This window comes from Terrapene carolina, unplaced genomic scaffold (assembly GCF_002925995.2).
Source record: "Terrapene carolina triunguis isolate 2854851 unplaced genomic scaffold, T_m_triunguis-2.0 Scaffold94, whole genome shotgun sequence".
NCBI classification, from domain to species: domain Eukaryota; kingdom Metazoa; phylum Chordata; order Testudines; family Emydidae; genus Terrapene; species Terrapene triunguis.
The window spans coordinates 1,568,205-1,590,343 of record NW_020664445.1 but is presented as its reverse complement, the minus strand read 5'-3'; the positions used below and the strand labels follow the sequence as shown (position 1 = coordinate 1,590,343).

Below are 22,139 nucleotides of genomic sequence, written 5' to 3'. Positions count from 1 at the left end.
ATCCAGCCACCCCAACCCCCCAATAATGGGGCAATAGAGAGAGTTGGACTGAGGTTTTGGTTCTGACCCATTTTGAGTACCATAGCCACCTTGGAATTATGGGTTCACTAGATACATAAACGTTAAGCCCAGAAGGGACCATTATGATCGTCTAGTTTGACCTCCTTTATATCACAGACCAGAGAATTTCACACAATGACTCCTATGGTGACTCGCTAGAATTATTTGTTCACCTCCCTGTGTTTGCCTTTACTAGGCTTGGGGTGGGGAGGAACAAAAATCTACTGTTGCCTTCAGCTGTGATGAAAAGTAGTCTGTAAACAAACTTACATGCCATGTCTCAGTACGTGCCGTTCCCACTCAGAGCCCTCTGTAAATGACCTCCCACAAAACTCACATGGAAAACGCTTCTCAGGAGCGCCACTGTCAGAGAACATCATGGAATCTGGGAAAGAGTAAAAGAAATGTCATTCACAGATTCATCAATGTTATGGCCAGAAGGGACAATTACGATAAGCTAGTGTGGCCTCCTCCGCTATCCTTCTGAAAGGGTGTGTGTGAGTGGAGGGGAATCCTTTCAAAAAAACTGGCTCAAACTCTCACCACACACTTTGCAGCTCAAGATTCCTGCTCCCCATCTTCAAACCGTGTGATGAAGTTTGCCACCCACAGGTACATCCCCTTTCTCCACATTTCAGTGGCTAGAGAACATGCATACCTCCTTCAGAGTTCAAAATCAATTTTATGAGGGAAGCTTAATGTAGAAACAGCTTGTAAGAAAGCAAATAAATACAAGTCTAAATACATTTTTCAGTCACAAAGCAAATTTTGGGCTATGCAGTCTCATTATAGTAGGCATCTGATCCCCATATACGAGTCCCTCATGCCCATGTACATAATATCTCACGTGTAAAGCAGTACCGGATACCATTCTAGCCCACGAGAGCTTATGCCCAAATAAATGTGTTATTCTCTAAGGTGCCACAAGAACTCCGTGTTGTTTTTGCTGATACAGACTAACACGGCTACCACTGAACCCTGTTAACTGGATAGGTGTTTCCTCCCACCCTAATCTTTTGCCACAAAATGCCACTGCCCTGATCTGCAGAAGTGCAGAGCACCTACAACTTCAGCTGAAGTCAGGGGAGGCTGCGAACACTCAGCCCTTCATGAATGGCGCCAGCTTTAACAAAATATGAAACCTTCCCTCACATATTAAGAAGATCGCCACACAAGTCATTAAAAATAATTGCATGGACTATCTCGGTTGATTCTTTTCACTGGAAATGAGACAGCACCATCTGTTCAGAGCATTAATTCCTTAGCAGGGATTATCTTGAGCAAGAAATCAACAGAATGCCTTTCTGACTCCTCCTCAACTACATAATGAAAGAAAAGGGATTTTGCTTCGTTCCATTTTGATCTCTGCTTGTCTGGTTTCTTCACTTTAAAATTTAGTCCATTCAAATTCAAGCTATGACTCAAAATTACCCACACACTCACTCCCATTCTCTGTGTGCGTTTGGTACGGATGTGTGTTGCGACGAGTTTGTAACCTTCATCAGTTGTTTAAATTGTAGAGGGAATGTTCCTTTACACAGCTTTTATCCTTTTCCCCTGGAAGGAGAACTGGCTTCAGATTTCACAGGATGCAGCACTTCATTATATGACTAAGCTCCATGGGGCCAGATCCTCAGCTGATGTAAATCAGCATGGAGTCAATGGCACCAGGCCAGTTTACACCAGTTGAGGCTCTGGCCCCTAAGCTTGGTCATACATACTTGTGTGTGTGGTGCAAATTTATAAGCACCACTATAAAACCTCATCTCTGCACCAGGATTAGTCTACCACCTACTGAGGGTAAGAAGTTTTGGAGGCAATAGCTGCGCTTCTGTGCAAGAATGTACCTAGAGTACAGTAGCCAATGGGAAATTTATTCTGGGTCTGTGCAGAGGAGGTGCAGACAAATGCATTTTGTTCAACTGCATGAGGGGGATTTGGACTTGTAATTCCCATTAACATTAATGAGCGTTAGCTTAGGAACTCCTCCACCCTTTCGGAACAGATCATGTTCTCCTCTCCCACTCCCCATGACTTCCTTGTCACTTTGGTTTTAAGGTCTGTGAATGTGGATGGCTCCCTGAATTACAAATCAAAGCAGTAAGGTCATCTCAGATCTACCAAGCTGGGTATATGCCACGGTTCCAAGGGAAAAAGGATATTTTGCACACACAAGACACCTGACTGCCTTTGACGGCGTGTTATTTTGTGGGCATACATTGCTTGTTTGCTACTGCATGAATCATTTCATGATCTGAGTTCTAAGATTAAAGGATAGACGTTCACAGGGGCAAACTGTGCGTCTATGACACTGCTTCTAGCAAGGGGTGGCACGTCGCTGCTCTATCCCAGAAGCATACCAGGAAAGGAACATCAGCCCTGTTGCTCCTGGGGGAGGGGTTAATTTTCTGCTGTCCTACACCAAGTTATTCCTTTCCCCTAGCCCCGCACACAACAGCTTATCTGTGCTGAGATGTTGTACCCGGGCTCCATCCATTCTTTGCCACCCTTCACCCATCTTCTCCAGGGAGCAATATGTGGTTGCACAGCTTTGCTTACTCCTGCATGCGTGGATCCTGTGGTTCCAGTCGCCCACATAAGGATGTGACAGGGATTCTTACTCCCCTGTGCTGACTTGTAGGCCAAGTCACAACCTAGCTCATGGCGAGTCATTGACCTGAGTGGGGCTGTGGTGTATTGAAAACTGGGGTAAAATTACAGGCGGTCACTTCAAATTTTAGGGGATTTTCCTGGTCCTGCTTGCAGGCTACAGGGGCTTTATAGGGAAGCATGAGATTTGGGCCTAACAGCAGTTAGTCTACAGACAGCGAGGCTATCGTAAGATGGGGAGAGTTGTGCCTCTTTTTTTAGGGAGCAGCCTGATTTCTCTCTCTCTGTTTTTGGGTTCTTGTGTGTAACTGTTCTGAATTCTAAGAAATAAAAATAGTGTTATACTACAAACTTCCAGCAAGAGCACTTATGGTTTTTTCTAACTTCTCTCTGTGTGTGTTTTGAACATAACAGGGAGCAAAATTTCATCCATGGTACTTACAGTTGAAAGAGGCCTCTTATGTAAAGTCCAGTCCCTGGCACAAGATGTAGAGTAAAATTTTCAAAAATGCCCTAGTGACATAGGAGACTAAGTCTCATTGAAAGTCAATGGAACTTGGACTTTTAAAGTGCCTAATGTTATTTTGAAAATGGGACAAAGGCACTTTTGAAAATTTTACCCACAGTGCCTCTAACAGACGATGTATGTACCATGTCAGGTATTAAATGGATACTACTGCAGCTGATACTAGCTAAAAGGGAGAGAAGAGAGGTAATTTCCTAAAGAGGAATCAGCGGAGAATAGCAGGTAAATAAAATCCTCAAAAAAGTATGATTTATGGACCCATTGTTTGATCAAACATGGATTATTTTTAGCCACTCACAGATGCAGAGACCCAGCTGCAAGTGAAAAAAATACATATAAAATGGTGAAACACTCTCCACGTTATAACCACTGTCTTTGGGAAATGTAGATATTTCTACTGTCCCTGATGATTAAAACCCCAATCCAGAAAGGTCTAATCTTGTATTTGCATAACAAAAAGCATCCAGAGATTTAAGTATCCTGAAAACAAGTTAAAATACATTTTTTACTGTGTTGGTCTACGTAAGAAGTTAATAGGTCTGCTGCAGCTGCAAGTGAGGGGATATGGTCCTCTAGCTAAAGCAGTATAGGCTGATACTTTCAGCCCTGCAGCTGAAACCTACTGTTGAACTGACAGAACTAATTATATTGACACTAACTTACACTTTTACCTTTACAGATGCCATATTTCTGAGTATTTGTGAAAAAGACATCCCTTCTGCTGATTTTTTAATTTCTCTAGGGCCACCAACAAAGATCTCACAGAACATTTTTTCGATAAGAGCTATGTAGTTTCTTATCCAACACTCCTCCCCCTCATTCAGGGCCATCCCTAGGGGGGTGCGGGGTCCAGGCCTGAAGTGATGTCACTTCTGGGACCGACCGCGCTGGGAGTAGGTAGGGGAGGCCGTGCCTCCACAAACAGCCGGCCTGGCCCCGCCCACACTCCGCGCCCCCCTCCCCCCCCCCAGGGCCCCACTTCGGCATCACCGCTGGCCTCCCAGGGCTGGGGAGGCTGCAGCAGCACCACACGCTCTCCATCGGGTGGAAGGGGTGGGGCTGGGGGTAGCCTCCCCCGGCCAGCGGTTCACCCACCGACCATGTGGGGCCAGCTAATTGCGCTGGCCCGTGGGGCCCCCCCAAAGCATGGGGCCCGGAGCAGTCACCCCGATTCAGTGTCCCCTAGGGATGGCTCTGCCCTCATTAAAAAAAAAAAAGCTTTGGATGAGTTCTCGCTGAGCACAAGAAACTGTTAAGAAGCAATGTCCTAACTACTGATTGTGCCATGACACTAAAATAGCTAACATGTTGAGATTTCAGTGGAATGAAAGACATAACCTAAACCCACATTCTGTTCTATACGCTGCCTGTGAGACAACAGCAATACGTTTAAAAAAACTTCAAGGAGGTGGGTATTTTCCCTTCTGAAATCCTTTTTGAACGCAATTTTGAATTCTTTTTAAGTTCACAAAAAAAAGTTGACAGTGTTCCTTTAGTTGGAGGTCTAGAGAAATTGGCAACCTGCCAGTCAGCAGCATGATGGGATGTGGGAACTGGACGGCACAGGGAACTCTAATGGCATTCACCTTGGAGTTCAAAATGAACCCTGGCTAGCGGTGGCTGCCATATGATGTCTGGTTGATAGAAATATGCAATATAGGGTGGGTTCTGAGAATACACAGAGCACTTCAGTTCCTGGGGCTATCGGTCTGGCAAATTACATAAGCACTAAATCGACTTAGAAATATTAAAGGGAAAAGCCCAGTATTATGGATAGAAGATTTCTCTTTCGTATTCCCTCCCCTACTAATGTTGGTTAAATTACCAGGATCAGCAGCTGCAGAAAAGAATAATGCCATTCTCCTTCTGATAAGCGCTTTATGAACAGAGTGTGCTACTGAGTAAAACAGACTAGGACTGCACAGAAGAGCTGGCCAGAAAATGGAAAAATCACTTCAAGAAAAATTTCTCATTTTTAAAAAAAATAGTTTTCCCGAACCAGGACGAAGCATCAAAACAGTGAGAATTTTCAGAGGAAGGGTTGAGAACAATTCCGTTTTGGGAGAACGGATATGGAATTTTCTGCCTGCCTGCCAAGAAGGCTCTTGCGAATTTCATTTGTGGAACTGATAAGAGCCTTCTAATTTGCTTGCCCAAGAGGCGGAGAGCTGGGACATTGGTCTTCTCCTCTAGCTCTGGGAGCTAGAGAAGCAGAGAGTTGGGGTACTCAGCCACTCCAGCCCCACAGCTGGGGCAGAGAGAGAAGAAGCTGAGGGTGTACAGCCTTGGCACCCCTTTTGGGAAAGGTTTTGTCAATTTCACTGGCAGAAAATGTGAAAAATTTCAGTTTCAGGTTGCCTAGCTCTAACTGCGCAGTCTTTGTAATCTGAAATTGACAGCTGATTCGGGCCCTGATTCAGCCACACACTTAACCAAGTGCCCAGCTTTAAGCAAGTGAATTGCCTGATTGCAACCAATGGGAGTACTCACATCCTAAAGGTTAGGCGCATCCTTAAGTATGTTGCTGAACTGGGGTCTTAATAGGTAATGTGCTTCCAAAATGGAGCACTTTGTTATTCTTGCTTCACAGCTGCCAGCCAGCCTGAACCTAAAAAGGGGAGTCACACATAAAGGAGGGGGAGGACAAAAAGCTAAAGAAGAGCAAGACAACAGAACCATGATGGCCCAAAAATAAATGTCTCCACTAACTTTGATATCACAATCACACTGGATTAACATGGAACAGCAAGGTTGCATATGGGTTACCGACATACAAATTTGATAGCCCTCTGGACTACCATGCTACAAAACAATTTACTGACATGTACAAAAGACCGCAGTTGCCTAGATGTGATCTGCTTTTCCTCGACATGCATCCTGTCCATGGTTCCTGAAAAATCTGTTGTTGAGTCAATGGCTCATCTTGTTCGATGGGGCTGTCAGAGACATTCCCATGCCCAGCCTGGGAGAAAAGGAAGCAATACTGACCTCTCTCTTCAGTCTTGGGGCTCATCTCCTCTTCCTTTTCCTCCTCATCACTGCTGGAGCTCTCAGTTTTCCCTTTCATTTGTTCCAGCTGATCCAAGTTAACGCGCCCAACCAGCTCAAAATTACGACTCACCTTAAAAGAAACAACATTAATTAATATTCATGTCTATTAAAAAAAAAAACACACCTCTATTTGCAGAGTAATGTCTGATGAGTAAAATTTGCCAGAGGCCATTTTTACCAACACTCTGTCAAGTTAATACCCATTCCCTTGAAATACAATTAGACACTCCTCTAATTGTTTCACTTATGTTTTTTTATACAGCATTTCTCCATGCTTCACCTTGCAACCCTCTTGTCAGCTGAGGAATCTTCCTTGTTTTTTCCTTATGTGCAGGTTTTAAACTTAATAAATAATAATAATAATAATAATAATACAGGTACCACTATTAACCCCCAAGCATTCTATAGTCATCATCATTGCAGGGGATTACTAATCTGATGTGGTATCATATTAATATAGCCCCACGCTAGTGCAGCAGAATCCTTTGTGAATGATTCATTCAGTTTAATGCATGGAGAGATGGGTCCTTTAACTATACATGTCTGCTGTCCGAGTGAGTACATTTTCACTCATTAATAACAGATTAATTTTAATTACAAAGGGTTGCTAAGTGCTTCACAAACTGATTTACAAACCATAAAGGGAACACTTCACCCAGCAGTCAAATTCAGCTAACCCTTACGTGAAATGCGCCGGCTATTTAACAGCTCACAGCAATAGTACATAACAGCTTAGGGTGGGAAGTGAAGAACTCGTGTATCCAACTGAAACTGTGGACAAAGATTTACAACAGAGGGGCAGAATACAATTACCCAAGATGAAATGTGACCAGGACGCTGGGGTTAATACCTTTTATGTGAACAGCGCCCTGGGATTTTTAATGACCACTAGTGGTCATGACTTTGGATTCAGATTGATGTGAAACGACAGCACCTCCAGTAGCACCAGCATTATGCCAAGGCTCTGATCCAGTACTGACAACATTTCCTGCAGCACCTTGGATGAAGTAACAGCTTGACACGACTGTTTTCTGGGAGGGGAATTGGAATGAATTTAAAGCGCAAGTCACTTTACATCTGAGAAACTTTTACAAAGTGAAGTGCTTTCCCACAGAGAAGTGACAATAAACACAATAGCATGACAGTAGCACCTACAACTAACAAACAAAAGTTTATTTTCTCCTGCTGATAATAGCCCACCTTAATTGATTAGTCTCGTTACAGTTGGTATGGCAACACCCATTTTTTCATGCTCGCTGTGTATATATCTTCCTACTGTATTTTCCACTCCATGCATCCGATGAAGTGGGCTGTAGCCCACGGAAGTTTATGCCCAAATACATTTGTTAGTCTCTAAGGTGCCACAAGTACTCCTTGTTCTTTTTACCTACAACTAAGGAGCACTGCTAAATACAAGTACTGTGCACAAAATAGTCTGAAATAACTAATTTTTAAAAAGTGAGAGAGATCATGAACAAAGTAACTGCTGGGTTATTTAGGCTATGACTAGAGACAAGAATACACCTCTGGTAAGAGCCAGGACAGGGGTAAAATCTTCCCATAATGAAGCACCCAATCAAAGGCATGGGGAATAGTGAATCCTGGCCTAGCACCCGGGCTGTGGTCAGTGGGGGAAATGGGAGAGCTAAAAATTGTATATTGCAGACAAGTAGAAAGATTCTAAAGCAGCAGTAAAAAGAAGAGGAGAGAAGCATGCCAATTGTTAACAAGCTGACGTAAGGAAAATAAACGCATTGCAGTTCAGTTCACAGAGCTAGTTTTTAAAATGCAGTGGAATAACTTTTAGGGCAAAACAGATTCTGCTGACACTTTTGGTGCTCATTTTGTCAATAACATTTTTGGTTTGTTTAGCAAAAGTAGTGGGAGTAAATTTCCAGGATGGGGACTTAACTCCCGTTAACAGGAGTTAAGCAGCTAAGTGATTATCTCCCTACAAACTCTGACAAAAAATATGTATTCCTAAAATTCTGAGCTGAAGCAATGCAAAGCCTCAATCCTGGAGAGGATCATCCCTCACAAGAGCATCTTGAGTTAGAATTATAGGGTCTAATCCAAAACCAACTGATATTACTGGACATATACTTAATGACTTCAATGGGTTTGGGTCACATCTATAGTCAGGTAATTCTAAAAATTAATATTGCCAAAGCACCCTTAACTTAGCATGATGTACACATGATGTATTTTTTATTTATCTTTTCCTTAAGTGTAAACCAAAATGTATTACACCGTTATTAAAATATGTACTACATGCAATATTCTTGATGTTATTTATTGCCAGAGCAATTTCAACTTTTGAAATCTCCCAATTTTTATGGGACTGGATCACACTGCCTTAATTGTTGCTTCATAACTATTAAAAAAGGTAAATTCTCCACATACACATTCAGGTATCTGAATGGCTCAGGAGGGGTACCCAAAATTCAGGAAAAACCCCTGCACACACACAAGATTTTGGAAAATAGGAATTTCACAAAAAAATTATTCCATCCTGGGGTCATTTCCAAATCTTGACTCACTTACCTTTACTAAAAGTCAAGTCAACTTACCACTTGCATAGTCCCAAAGAAAATCCTGCTAAGAACTTACTTTATGCTCATCTCGAAGATGAGTGTCCAGCTCCTCCGTGTGTTTGGTCTCATAGTAGCACAGTTGGCATTTGTAAGGTTTCAGTTCATTGTGCTTCTCTATGTGCTGCTGTAAGCTCTCATCACTGGAGCAGGTGAAGGTACACTTATCACAGCGGAAAACTACTCCCTGCAAGTATTTTGACAGTTTGGATCGGCAGACTTCAATGGGAACAACTCGCTCTTCTGTTGAGATAAATGTGATGAGAAGAGCATTTTCATTTAAAAAAAAGTCAGCACTGTATCAACAGCCTTCCCCCTCTTTCCTCCCAAGAAACAAGATTTGCTATGTATGTATACAATCCATTTACCAGCAAGTAGTTTGAAACATTTTCTTGAGGGTGGGATAAGATGGGGGGGAGCTAAACTGGACTGACCAAAGAAATGCAACTAATTCCCTCCACAAAGGTAGGGTCAATCCTCTTCAAGACGGTGAATGCAGAGGTCATCCTGAAAACTATCACTACTTAGGTAGGAGAAAGGGAAGGAAGAGAGGAAGCGGTGCAGCCTGGACTCAGGGCGGCAGAGTCTGGGAGTTGGTGGGTAGGACACAGTTGACAGGATGGGGTCTTTCTGTTGATGGCTGAGCTGAGCATAGCAAGGGGAGGTTTAGGTTGGATATTAGGAAACACTATTTCACTAGGAGGGTGGTGAAGCACTGGAATGGGTTACCTAGGGAGGTGGTGGAATCTCCTTCCTTAGAGGTTTTTAAGGTCAGGCTTGACAAAGCCCTGGCTGGGATGATTTAGTTGGGGATTGGTCCTGCTTTGAGCAGGGGGTTGGACTAGATGAGCTCCTGAGGTCCCTTCCAACCCTGATATTCTATGATTCTATGATTCTATAAGAGCCTTTAAATATTACTGTAGTACTCTAGTCACAGACCAAGACTTCACTGTGCTAAATGCTGTACAGATTAGCTTTTAAATACTGTGACTGTAAGACTAGAGATGAACACCCATTTCATTTCCCACCCATGGGCTCAATTCTACCAATTCAGTTTTTCATGCCAACCTGCCCAATGTGTTAATATACATTTCAGGCTTTAGTTTAAATATATAGTGAAAAATTATTCTATTGAATTTTAATATTACACACACACACAGAGAGACAGGTGTCTATATTGTATGTAACACACAATCACACTCATGTAACAGCGTGACCGACAAGAAGTTTTCCACATTTCCACTGAGCTAGAATCCTGCAATTTGGTTCCTTCATCCACTATGGGCCACTGAGTATTGTGTGCACACCGGGGAAATCCCCCATTCAATATAGGGTCACCAAAAGGTCTTCATTACTTAACTGCCCTTTTGAACTAGGGCACAGGAATTTAAGACAGTTATTCCTTAAGAACTGCAGGTTAAGAGGCAGTTCAATGTTTCTAACATAGCGAATCACTAACAACTTATTTTAAAGAAGAAGGCCCGATTCTCAGCTGATGTAAACGGGTGCAGCTCCCTGAATTTCAACGGAGCTCTGCCACACAAAAGGTGGATCCGGACCAATGTATCAGTTTCTTTGGTAAAGTGGAAACGTGGGGTCTCTTGCCTCCCATTTGGAGACATTAAAGTAATCCTGGTTTCTAGTAATTTATTGTACTGATAGAATTCCTACACCCCCCCCCACCCCCACACATACAGGAATGATATGCATATAATAAATGCATTTATCATGCATCTCTGACCATTTCATGTGCCCTCTCTGCCAAGTAAGCTATTTTTCAAATATTTAAATATTCCAAACCCCTCAGCTGCTTCAAGCATCTGTTTATTAAACAAAAAAAAAAAAAAAAAAAAACCAACCTGATTTCAAAATATTTCCTTCTCCTCACACCACTCCAAAAAGTGGAATTTCCCCCAAAGCTATTCTTGCTAAAGGCTCAGAACAAGTAAGATTTGCTCCTGCACCAGTGACAGTTGTTCCATCTGTAAAAATGTCAACTCATGGCCCTTCAGGGGAAGAAAAAAACCCCAGTGGTGGTAGTGGTGTTGGGGAGGCTACAAGATAACAGGATTTAAAGTTGTGACATATGGGGGCATAGGAAAACTATTTTAGAGGGCTCCCTCCGAGTTCTGTGAATTTGGACTTGTGGAACCAAGGCATCTGGCTTGAAAGCTGCTTTCATCACTGGAAAAATATCAGAGCCTTTCATCATATGCTGGATAGGAAAGCACATCAGAGAATGGCCAGTAAAATGTAACGGCATCGTCTGGGCTAAATTAAAGGCTAATGGCTGAGCTGAGCACAGATCTGGAGTTCCCCGGTTCCAGTTACAGAACTTCCAAGGGCTCTCCAAATCGGAGTGCCATGAAGCCCAAGAGTGACTCAAAAGTCTCCTCACCACTGTATGCCTGCAACGCAGGCTCTGGTCCTATAAATTCCCTCCCCCTTCAGACTAGGAAAGGGCACAGAATCACCGCTCCTCTGTGCCCATAAAAGGGAAGTTAAACCACACTGATGATGTGTAACTGATTGAGCTGAGTAGGTGACACATGGCAGAAGGCTCTCAGAGGCAGACTAATGACATCCTGCGCCCATAACTTTTAATGGGAAACATACTCCTTGCTTAAAGTTCTCTAACAAGCCATTCCATGCTCTAGCTGATAATGGCTTGAGCTCAGTGAATGGTCAACTTCTATCACCTCCCATTAACTGTGGCTAAAGAGAGGGTGATGTGCTGTCAAATGTCAGCCACATCCTGTGAAATCAGGGACCTTTCATTCTGACTGGGGCCTCTGGACATCATCTCAACAGAAACAATATTTACAGTGTGTTTTCATCCTTCAGTGCCACATGGCAAAGACCCGAACGTCACAGTGAGAACTAGCCAGTACAAGGTTGTACACCTGTAACTCGTTATCTGTTGGGGAGGGAGGAAGGGCACCAATCAACATAAAAGACCAGATCCTCAGCTGGTGTAAATTAGCATAGCTCCACTGTTTTTATGCACAGCATCCATTACTCACCCTCAACCCTCTGCAAAATTAGTGCTTGGACAGACAGCCTGACACCAAGGCCCTCTTTCCGTATCTGGAATGGCTTCAGAACAGACTGCAGCCGGGCAGCCACCCCATGCCTCATTCCTGTCCAGAAAGGCTTAGCTCTCAAGATGCAAGTGTATTTCAGTGCCCAGGTACATTAACCCCTCGACCGCTCTACTGAGGCTACCATTATTAGTGTCAAACATGATCTGGTCACATGTTTATCAGGAAGAAGGACTTGGATGGATGATTCAGGTATTGACCTGGCTGTCCTTTAGAGTCTGGGTGCTATGTGTATGAAAGAACCGCTCTTTGTAGGCCCTTGAAAGCGGACATCATCTGACTCTTCCCAGGACCAATTCTCATTTACACTAAGGACTCTTTACACTGCCTGAATGGTGTAAAAGGGCCTTTCTGTAGGATTCACTGCAACAACATTCACAAAGCCTATTTACAATGAAGGATGGGGCATGGAGAGGGTAGAAGAACTTGATTAAGTTTGGATGCTTTTTTCCCTTTTTTGGAGGGGTCTTTCAGTAGTGTTGACTATCAAGTTCATGTATTTGTTTTCAAGTTTTTATTTTGTATGTCTAGAGATCTACGACAGGAGCACTGGATAAATTGGATAAAATTAAAAGACAAAACATATGTCTCTTTTCACAGGGCCAGATTAGAACTGAGATGAAAGATGCTCTATCTTATCGAGCTTGTTGGAAAATGGAAACAGAAGTGCAGCTCAAAAAGGAGCGTAAATGTGCTAACGCGCACACACGGTCCCATCTAGCAAATGGTCTGGTCTCTATTATTTTCAGCCACCAATAACTCTTAGGGGACTGTTCTGGCAGCTGGGCAGAGAGATGCTTCACAGCTACCACTCAGGCAGCTCTGCTCTACCTGAAGACTCACCAAGACAGGGGTTCAAGGCTGCTCTGCGTGGCTGGAGAGTTGCAAAGTCGCTGCAGTGGTGCCAAGGAACTGACCCACAGTTTCACAGAATAGTTATCTGCCTGCTCCCTTGGGGTGTTGTGAGGATCAACTCGTTAATGTCTGCACAGTGCTTTGAACATGTAAAGTGCTACCAAAGATTATTGAACATTTGCAGTTTTCCTCAAAAATCTTGCATCAGTGGAAGTTTTCCAACCAGGTCTAGCGCGCTGCAACCCATTCTCTTCTCTACGCTTGTTTATTCACACTTTAAAAGCTGTGCCTAATCGCACAGTCCAGATACAAACACAGGACAGAGAACAACCTCACTAGGGCGCCTATGTGCGGTAACACAAGTAATGACGACAACAACAACTCACACAAACTATAAAACAACTCGCACAAACTATACCTAGTGAACTCTTCTGAACCAATCAATACCTCAGAAGTGCCGATAAACACATTCCTCAGTGATGCCTCTAACAGCCCAAATACAGCCTAACCCACCTCCTTTTCAAAAGCCACAGAAGACGGATCCTGCAGATCAACAGACTTGGGCTGTCTAGTGCGATAACACCTTTGGAGAATGAGCTCAGCACCGAGTGCCATTGCCTGCCAAGCTTTTACACTCCGTCAGCTGGCTCTATCACAGAGGTGGGCAAACTTTTTGGTCCGAGGGCCACATTGGGGTTGCACAACTGTATAGAGGGCCGGGTAGGGAAGGCTGTGCCTCCCCAAACAGCCTGGCCCCCGCCCCCTATCCGCCCCCTCCCACTTCCCACTCCCTGACTTTCCCCCTCAGAATCCCCAACCCATCCAACCCCCCCGCTCCTTGTCCCCAGACCGCCCCTCCCAGGACCCCACCCCCTATCCAACCCCCCTGCTCCCTGTCCCGACCCCTATCCACACCCCCACCCCCTGACAGCCCCCCCGGAACTCCCACCCCCTATCCAACCACCCTCTGCTCCTCATCCCCTGACAACCCCCTCCCCCTAACTGCTCCCTGTCCCGACCCCTATCCACACCCCCGCCCCGACAGCCCCCCAGGATCCCACCCCCTTATCCAACCCCCCCGCTCCCAGTCCCCTGACTGCTCCAACCTCTATCCACACCCCCACCCTGTGCTCCTCGTCCCGTGACCATCCCCTCCCGTGACTCCCTACCCCTAACTGCCCCCCAGGATCCCACCCCCTTATTCAACCCCTCCTGGCTCCCCCTGACTGCCCTCCCAACCTCATCCACACCCCCGTCCCCCGACAAGCCCCCCCAGGACTCCCACTCCCAACCCTCCCTGTTCCCCATCCCCTGACCATCCCCCCCAGAACCTCTGCCCCATCCAACCGCCCCCTCCTCCCTGACTGCCCCCCAGGACCCCCGCTCCCTGACACAACCCCCCTGCTCCCCGCCCCCTTACCAGCAGCAGGAGCTCGCAGCCACGAAACCCGGCCAGAGCCAGCTGCACTCCCCACACTGCCCAGCGGGAGCGGCGGGCCAGAGCGCGGCCCGCGCAGCGACGTGGCTACAGGGGAGGGGCCGGGGACTAGGCTCTCTGGCCGGGAGCTCAGGGGCTGGACAGGACGGTCCTGCGGGCCACTTTGCCCAGGTCTGCTCTATCACATGCCTTTTGAGTCCTAGGAAGGTCTGTATGATCTTCCCAGATGCCCCTTCAATACAGTCTTTCCAACAGCCGGAAGTACTTATCAACTCGATCTACTTCATTGTTTGGAGCCTTTCTAAACCTGAAGCAGCCCAGAATATAGTGAAGTACATTGTGTGACAGGGCTGCCACACAAGAAGAATCTCCTCCAGGAAAAGATGGCATTTGAAACCCACATTTGCTCAGCATCAATATCGTACTGCGAGATTCTGCTTAACCTGCAAGTAGGCAGGGAGTAGGCAGGGTGCCATCCCACACATGGGTTTGGATTTAGGCAGCCAACAGACCATCTATAAGCATCAAGTGTGATAACTTTCGGCAGGAATCCCAGCCCAGAGTGTCCAAACAGCTGTCTCTTCTGGACTTTCAAGCCTGTGGTTAATAGAGTAGGATAATCTCAAAGTCAGCTCTTAATTGTTTTAAAAAGTTTTGGCCATTTTTGCTCCAAAGTATAGTTGATGCAGGTGTGGTGAAGAAAGATATTTTAAGTCCTAATGGGATCTTCTGGGGTGTCCAGGGTAGAGGACGGTGCAGATGGAATAGACCCATCCTTTAACAATGTATATGGAACAGAGATTTTTAGATAATGGACTCATTAGAAATACATTCATATGGTAAACACGTTTCTGGGTGAGCAGGGTGCTATCTTGCCCCACAGAGTAATAGGAGAAGCATAACACATGCTAACCAGATGTCAAATGATTGTAAACATTTCTGGTGGAAATTCTAAACAGAAATTTCAAATCTGTCCTCTATCCACTTTGGTCTAATTCTTTGTACTTCATAGAAAAGAAACAAAATACATCACTAAAAATATGTGCAAAGGCTTCTGGGCTACTCAACACTTTAATGTTCACATTCAGATGAAACCTTCATTTCATGGGCCTGAAATAAACAGGTATTGTTCAAGGTTTTCTTTGTCAGACACAAATACTACAAGGGATGTCTTTACCTCTGTGCAGGACTATATGGTCAATCATGTTACGTTTGTATTTGGTGTGGTACAGGCAGAGAGGACAGCGAAGGTCTTTGGGTCCTTCCTCGGGAACTGCTGAATGCCCAGCTTCCACATGCATAGTAAAAGCAGATCTATAAAGTAAGGAGAAGCAGAAGAGATAAAAATCAGTATTTCATAGGTCTACACACCTCAAGTGCCACAGCTCTATCACTGAAATGCTATTTAAAGTGCTACAGATGCCACTTACTCCTGTCTGTGTAAAGCCACATGATACTTCAGTGGGACTCCTCATACAAGTAACACGTGTGTATGTATTTGCAGGATTTACTCTTACATAGCCATCACGTACTCTGACAAAATATTCTATTACAGTGGTTGCACTGATCACGGGGCTAGAGTTAATGGAGCAAGAGAATTTCCATTCCACATGCTCAAAAGAGGTCTTTGGGCTGAAAACTTCCATGCCTGGTCTCTGTCAAAGGCGAAACATGTTTGGAAAATTTGAGCAAGATTCCTTCAACTGTTCTGGAGTCACAAGGCTGAAGATAAATGTCACTCTGGCAGCAGAAACATTCTCGCCACCTTTCTTTTGTGGGCCTAACTCAAAAACAGCTGAAACACCATGCTCCAGATTTGGTATCTAAATAGACTTGCGTTAGCAGTAAATGTTTTGCAGCAAGTTATACTACTAGCTGCACATGTAGAAGACAGATACACTGCACACTCATACCTAAGAAGTTAACTATGTACCTATGTGGCTACAAGGCCAGCTGTGGAGCAGGCGTTGGTAAACTTGAGTGGTTCAATAATTTTGGATTAAGGAGTGATGGAGCCTGTAAATGCAGCAAGCTGCTTAACTCTTCACTAAGGAATTTACAGTCCCTGTTGGCTTGATATAAGGACCTTTGGACTATAAGGTGGATAGAAAGCTGGCTAGATCGTCGAGCTCAATGGGTAGTGATCAATGGCTCCATGTCTAGTTGGCAGCCGGTATCAAGCAGAATACCTCAAGGGTCCGTCCTGGGACCGGTTTTGTTCAATATCTTCATTAATGATCTGGAGATTGGCATGGACTGCACCCTCAGCAAGTTTGCAGATGACACTAAACTGGGAGGAATGGTAGATACGCTGGAGGATAGGGACAGGATACAGGGGGACCTAGACAAATTAGAGGATTGGGCCAAAAGGAACATGATGAGGTTCAACAAGGACAAGTGCAGGGTTCTGCACTTAGGACGGAAGAATCCCATGCACTGCTACAGACTAGGGACTGAGTGGCTAGGCAGCAGTTCTGCAGAAAAGGACCTAGGGGTTACCGTGGACGAGAAGCTGGATATGAGTCAACAGTGTGCCCTTGTTGCCAAGAAGGCTAACGGCATTTTGGGCTGTATAAGTAGGGGCACTGCCAGCAGATCAAGGGACGTGATCGTTCCCCTCTATTCAACTTTGGTGAGGCCTCATCTGGAGTACTGTGTCCAGTTTTGGACTCCACACTACAAGAAGGATGTGGAAAAATTGGAAAGAGTCCAGCGGAGGGCAACAAAAATGATGAGGGGGCTGGAGCACATGACTTATGAGGAGAGGCTGAGGGAACTGGGATTATTTAGTCTGCAGAAGAGAAGAGTGAGGAGGGATTTGATAGCTGCTTTCAACTACCTGAAAGGGGGTTCCAAAGAGGCTGGATCTAGACTGTTCTCAGTGGTACCAGATGACAGAACAAGGAGAAATGGTCTCAAGTTGCAGTGGGGGAGGCTTACGTTGGATATTAAGAAAAATTTTTTCACTAGGAGGGTGGTGAAGCACTGGAAAGGGTTACCTAGGGAGGTGGTGGAATCTCCTTCCTTAGAGGTTTTTAAGGTCAGGCTTGACAAAGCCCTGGCTGGGATGATTTAGTTGGGGATTGGTCCTGCTTTGAGCAGGGGGTTGGACTAGATGACCTCCTGAGGTCCCTTCCAACCCTGATATTCTATGAGTCTATTATAGCAAGAAAATGACAAACTCTGCTGGCTTTGTGCCTGATCCAGTGGCCATTGAAGTCAATAGGAGTCTTTTCATTGACTTCAACGGGTGTTCTTCTGTGTTTCACTCTCCATAATGAATAGAGGATGGGACTTTTCTACATTCCTGAGGGAAAAGACCTAATCCCCAAATGCTTGAGAAACACTGCATTAAGGAACGCAAACCTCCATGTCACAAGTGTCAACATATTTAATTATATGTTGATTTAAGACAGTATTGTTTTGTGCAGTGTTATTGGTTGGAGAAAGGAGTAATAATAATAAGTGATGAACAACAGTCTAAAACCATGGAACTAGAAATACATAGAAATAACTGAGTTTTTATTTTGGGGGTGTTTAACCGATTTGATGAAATATTCAAATATACCGTCACACACTTTTGGGTATGTGTTTCACTTCTGCCGTCTGAACTAGATGGAGAAAAAGGGAGGAGATTATAAAGTTATATGATAAAGACTTCTTTAGACAATCAGTGGGAACTTCACTAGAACATCTGCCTTCCTCACGTCTCATGCTGGCTTCTAACGCCCTCAAAAACACACACAGGAGTTTTCTGACGGGACATAAACCCTCATGCTTCAAGGCATAAACCAACTTCTAACCACAGATGATCGGGAAGAATCATTCTCTGTGGACACACTATTCTATAACAACCTACTGCAGGGATTTCTTGCACCTTTCCTCTTCAGCAGGAAGTAGTGAATGCTGTCAGAGACAGGAAACAACAAGGAGTCTGGTGGCACCTTACAGACTAACAGATTTATTTGGGCATAAGCTTTCGTGGGTAAAAACCTCACTTCTTCAGATGCACGAAAGCTTATGCCCAAATAAATCTGTTAGTCTTTAAGGTGCCACCAGACTCCTTGTTGTTTTTGTAGATTCAGACTAACACGGCTACCCCCTGATACAGAGACAGGAAAGTGGATTAGATTAACCCTGGTGTGATCTGGAAAGGCAGTTGTTATGTATTTCTCCCTAATTATCCATTGTTATGTTTCTCTTCAGCTCCAGTCAGCCATCTCAGGAACCAGAGTGCTTGTCTTTTAAAGTGTTAGAAGTGATTTCAGTTTATCTGTTTTGTACAATACTTACTTAAAGCCTGTATAAAAGGAACAATCTTTGCACTTGAAGAGTTTCTTCCCTCCATGTTTGTCACGGTAGTGACGCCGAATGCTCTGAATGTAACCCGAGGAGAATTCACAAAATTCACAGTTAAGGATGGCTTCAGTTTTCTGTTCAGCTCCTGCAGCAGCCCCAGACAGTGGGATGGGGCTAATGTTGTTGTTGTTCCTGGCCAGAGCTGCTGACTGGTAATGGTTCAGCTGTTGCTGAACATCAGGAGGTTCGGAGTACGAAGAATCTGGGGAGAAAGTGAAGGGGAAGTTATACCAGTTGGTCAGAGAATGTGAGGTTTTAAGGACCTGATCCAAGTCCTGTTTACTTTGATTGGCGTTAGATCAAGCCCTAAGTCATGAAAATTTAGACACTTCTTTCAGAAGTGGTGTGGAGGGAAGAATGGTACTTGTTCATCTCTGTAATCTCAAATCTAGTTTATATTTTACAATTAAAGGCAGTTGACCGAAATCATTATTTTTAATTATCAAGTGAGAGGCTTCAAAATGGAGGCAGTATAAAAAGGAGCCTAGTTTCAAGAAATCTGTAAACTGTGAAATAGAGGCAGGTTAATAGACTGTGAGCATTCTTCTATATTTGACGCATAATCTAAAACAGATTTTCAGCTGGTGTGAACTGGTGCATTTCCATTGATTTATGCTAATTTACACCAGCTGAGGATCAAGCCCCTGATGTTTACGAGTAACCTATTTTTTTTTTTAAAAGCATTTACAGTTATTTCCCCTAAAATTCATGGAATTATTGGAGAAACCCCCTTAGCAAAGCTAGCTAAAACAAAGTGTTCCAGTATGGAGCATTCACTATAATCTAACTATTCACATCCTAACATTAGAAATGATTTTAATTTCAAAATATAAAAATCAGATATATTCTCCAGTGGCTGATGTTTAAAAGTGAGACAATATTAAAAAGGATATTTCATCTTAAATCCCACAAAAGAGATTTCCAATCAGGTTTCCTTGAAAGATATTTTTAAAGTTTGGCTACAGTGACAAAAACATCGACGTCATACAGACAACTCTTAAGAAGTCCAAGAGAATTTTAAATGCCATTAAAATATCATGACAGAGAAATGAGAGTGATGGGGCATGGGGGGAAGGAGAAGAGGAGGGAAAAATCTCAGAACACAAACTGAAAACCAGTATTCCTTCCTCCCAACATAAAAAAAAAAGGTCTTGAACCTTTCCCAATACACTGTTTTGAATGTGGAGGTTTGGAATTCACCAGCTTTGTCCTATATAACCGACAGCTGCCCATGAATGGCACGAATGAAGGCAGATGAATACAGCACAGATGAATTTCAGTGTAACTTTCCTGAAAAGAAAACAAAAGGCTCTTTTCTTAAGCTTTTCAAAAAAAGAAAAGAAAAGAGAGAAAGAAGAAGAGAGACTACAAACTGTACAAACCACCTCCTGCTTTGATGGAGACTTAATTTTCCAAAGTATAATTCCCTGAGGCAGGATATGTAGGAATTCTCTAACACCCATACTCGATGGAACTTAATACCATCCATTCTAACCAATTAGTAAAGACAAACAAAAGGCAAGCAGCACTACATAGCACTCACTGTGGGGACTTCTCCCCACCTGTCTTCAAAAGAGTACAACGCTTGCTTGCTTTCTCCCTGCCAAAAAGGGGAATATACAGGCTTTAGAAATGATAAACAAAACAAGGCAAAAAACAAAACAGGGAGAAGAGTTAAATAATGTCTCACGCCTCCCTTGGTTTATCACCAGGTGTAGAGTGAGGACAAAGGACTAGACATAAAGGATCCTGGTAAAATGCATTAAGTTCTCTCCTACATTCTTCTATCCAAGTCTCATGAACCCAGACCTGATCAGAATGCAGCATTTAGCATCTGTGCATTCATTCTTTCTGTAGCAAGTTTACCATTTCATTAGTGGTTTACAGTGTTCCCCCCCCCCCCCCCCTTAAAACCTCAAGGTTTGTTTTCCTTTTGTTCGAAACAGTCCCCCTATTCCCTCCACATTAGCACAGGCCTAGCAAGCTCAGAGCTGAAGCAGCCTTCTCTAAAAGCCATTACTCCCTTAAAGAGAGAGCAGGCAACGTGCTCCTCTGCATTGCTTTTGGCCAGTAAGTCATAAGAGTTCATTGTATATTTTCTTTCAAAGGGGGGAAGCGACTAACGTCTGGGTTATGTGACCCAACCGTTCTAACATCCCAGCTAGACATAGCCTCCCATACAAGGGCCTGGCATCCTAATAATTTTGATGTCACAGCAGGCAGTTGTGTGCGCGCGCCATTCAGGCCTCCTGTAAATCACTGAACAAAACCTTGTTGATCCATTACTTAGCAACAAGGAGACTGACAATTTCCGTCACATCTTCAGCATTCTGGGCCAGATCCTAAGCAGAAATAAACAGGTGCATCTTCATCCACTCCAATGGAGCTGGGCGTATTTATAGCAGCTGAGACTCTGGCCCACATTTTCACCCATCAATGTTTTGAATATTATCCATCGGTAAAAATGTGGCTAATCTTTTAACCAGAAGTGGGGTTTTTTGGAAGATCCATTATACTTTATTTTATTTCACATATTTTCCTTCTCCCTAGAGTCTGCTGCATATTACTCCAGCTGTCTCATTTAAAAAACAAAAAACAAAAAAAAAAACAAAAGAGAAGAAGCCTTAAACTCTGATATTTACATATTTATGTGGAATCTGCTCTGTGAAACCTGCAGAAATAAAGAGGCACTCTTATAAACCCACAGGAAGAAAAAGGTGAACCAAAGATCAACTTTCCTATCATGGGAAATACCCGAAAGGAACATAATGTGCATTTATATTTGAATTTTCTTCATTCAACTTGGATTTGTGTTCATTTGTTTTCTATTTTTGGTTTATAGCTCTTTTGATGAAAATATTCTACACTTGATCGGCACTTCAATATTTATAGAAAATAAGTTATCCACACACCGCTGGAGATTGTGATTATATGCTCACGTTTAAACAATGTTAACATTTATGCCTACAGCTCTGCATGGATATTTCACCCCTCTTCCTTTGCCAGTATGCTTTAAGTCTCTCAGATTCCTTAAGCAGTGCAAGATTTAGCTCTTCCTGAAGGAAAACAACTAGGATTAACATGTGTATATGTGGCTTCAGTTGATTTCTGAGAAGCAGTTTGCCAGACAATGTAATATTCTAGTTCAAAGGTGGAATGTTTACAGACACGATTCTACCAAGAACACTTAGGGCCCAGTCCAAAAGGCCACTGAATGGAACAGAGTCTTTCCATTGACTTCAATGAGCTCTAGACCAGTGGTTTTCAATTTTTTCATCTGTGCACCCCTAAAAAATTTTGAATGGAGGTGCGGACCCCCTTTGGAAATCTTAGACATAGTCTGGGGTCCATGGACCTCAGGTTGAAACCACTGTTCTATGGTAATGACAACCTTTTGTGGACCCGTTAGACAGTCTGGACACCCCCAGGGGTCCATGGACCACAGGTTGAAGACCACTGCTCTAGACCAAGCCCTTAGTACCTGATCTAAAGCCCACTGAAGTTAATGGAATACCTCATAATTGACTTCAATGGGCTCTGGATCAAGC

At 43.8% G+C, this 22,139-nt stretch overlaps 1 protein-coding gene across 5 annotated transcripts in view; it reads right to left on the bottom strand.

Moving 5' to 3' along the window:
- Positions 1–22,139, bottom strand: part of ZNF462 (zinc finger protein 462) — a 106,872-nt gene that overhangs the window by 2,174 nt on the left and 82,559 nt on the right. For all 5 annotated transcript variants that reach the window (XM_024203284.2, XM_029911315.1, XM_029911313.1 and 2 more), the window contains 5 exons: positions 18,526–18,793; positions 15,410–15,546; positions 8,858–9,081; positions 6,185–6,317; positions 331–445 (listed from right to left, as the gene is read on the bottom strand). In XM_024203284.2, coding sequence (XP_024059052.1) covers positions 331–445; positions 6,185–6,317; positions 8,858–9,081; positions 15,410–15,546; positions 18,526–18,793 — 877 coding nt within the window. The remainder of the gene's footprint in view (positions 1–330; positions 446–6,184; positions 6,318–8,857; positions 9,082–15,409; positions 15,547–18,525; positions 18,794–22,139) is intronic.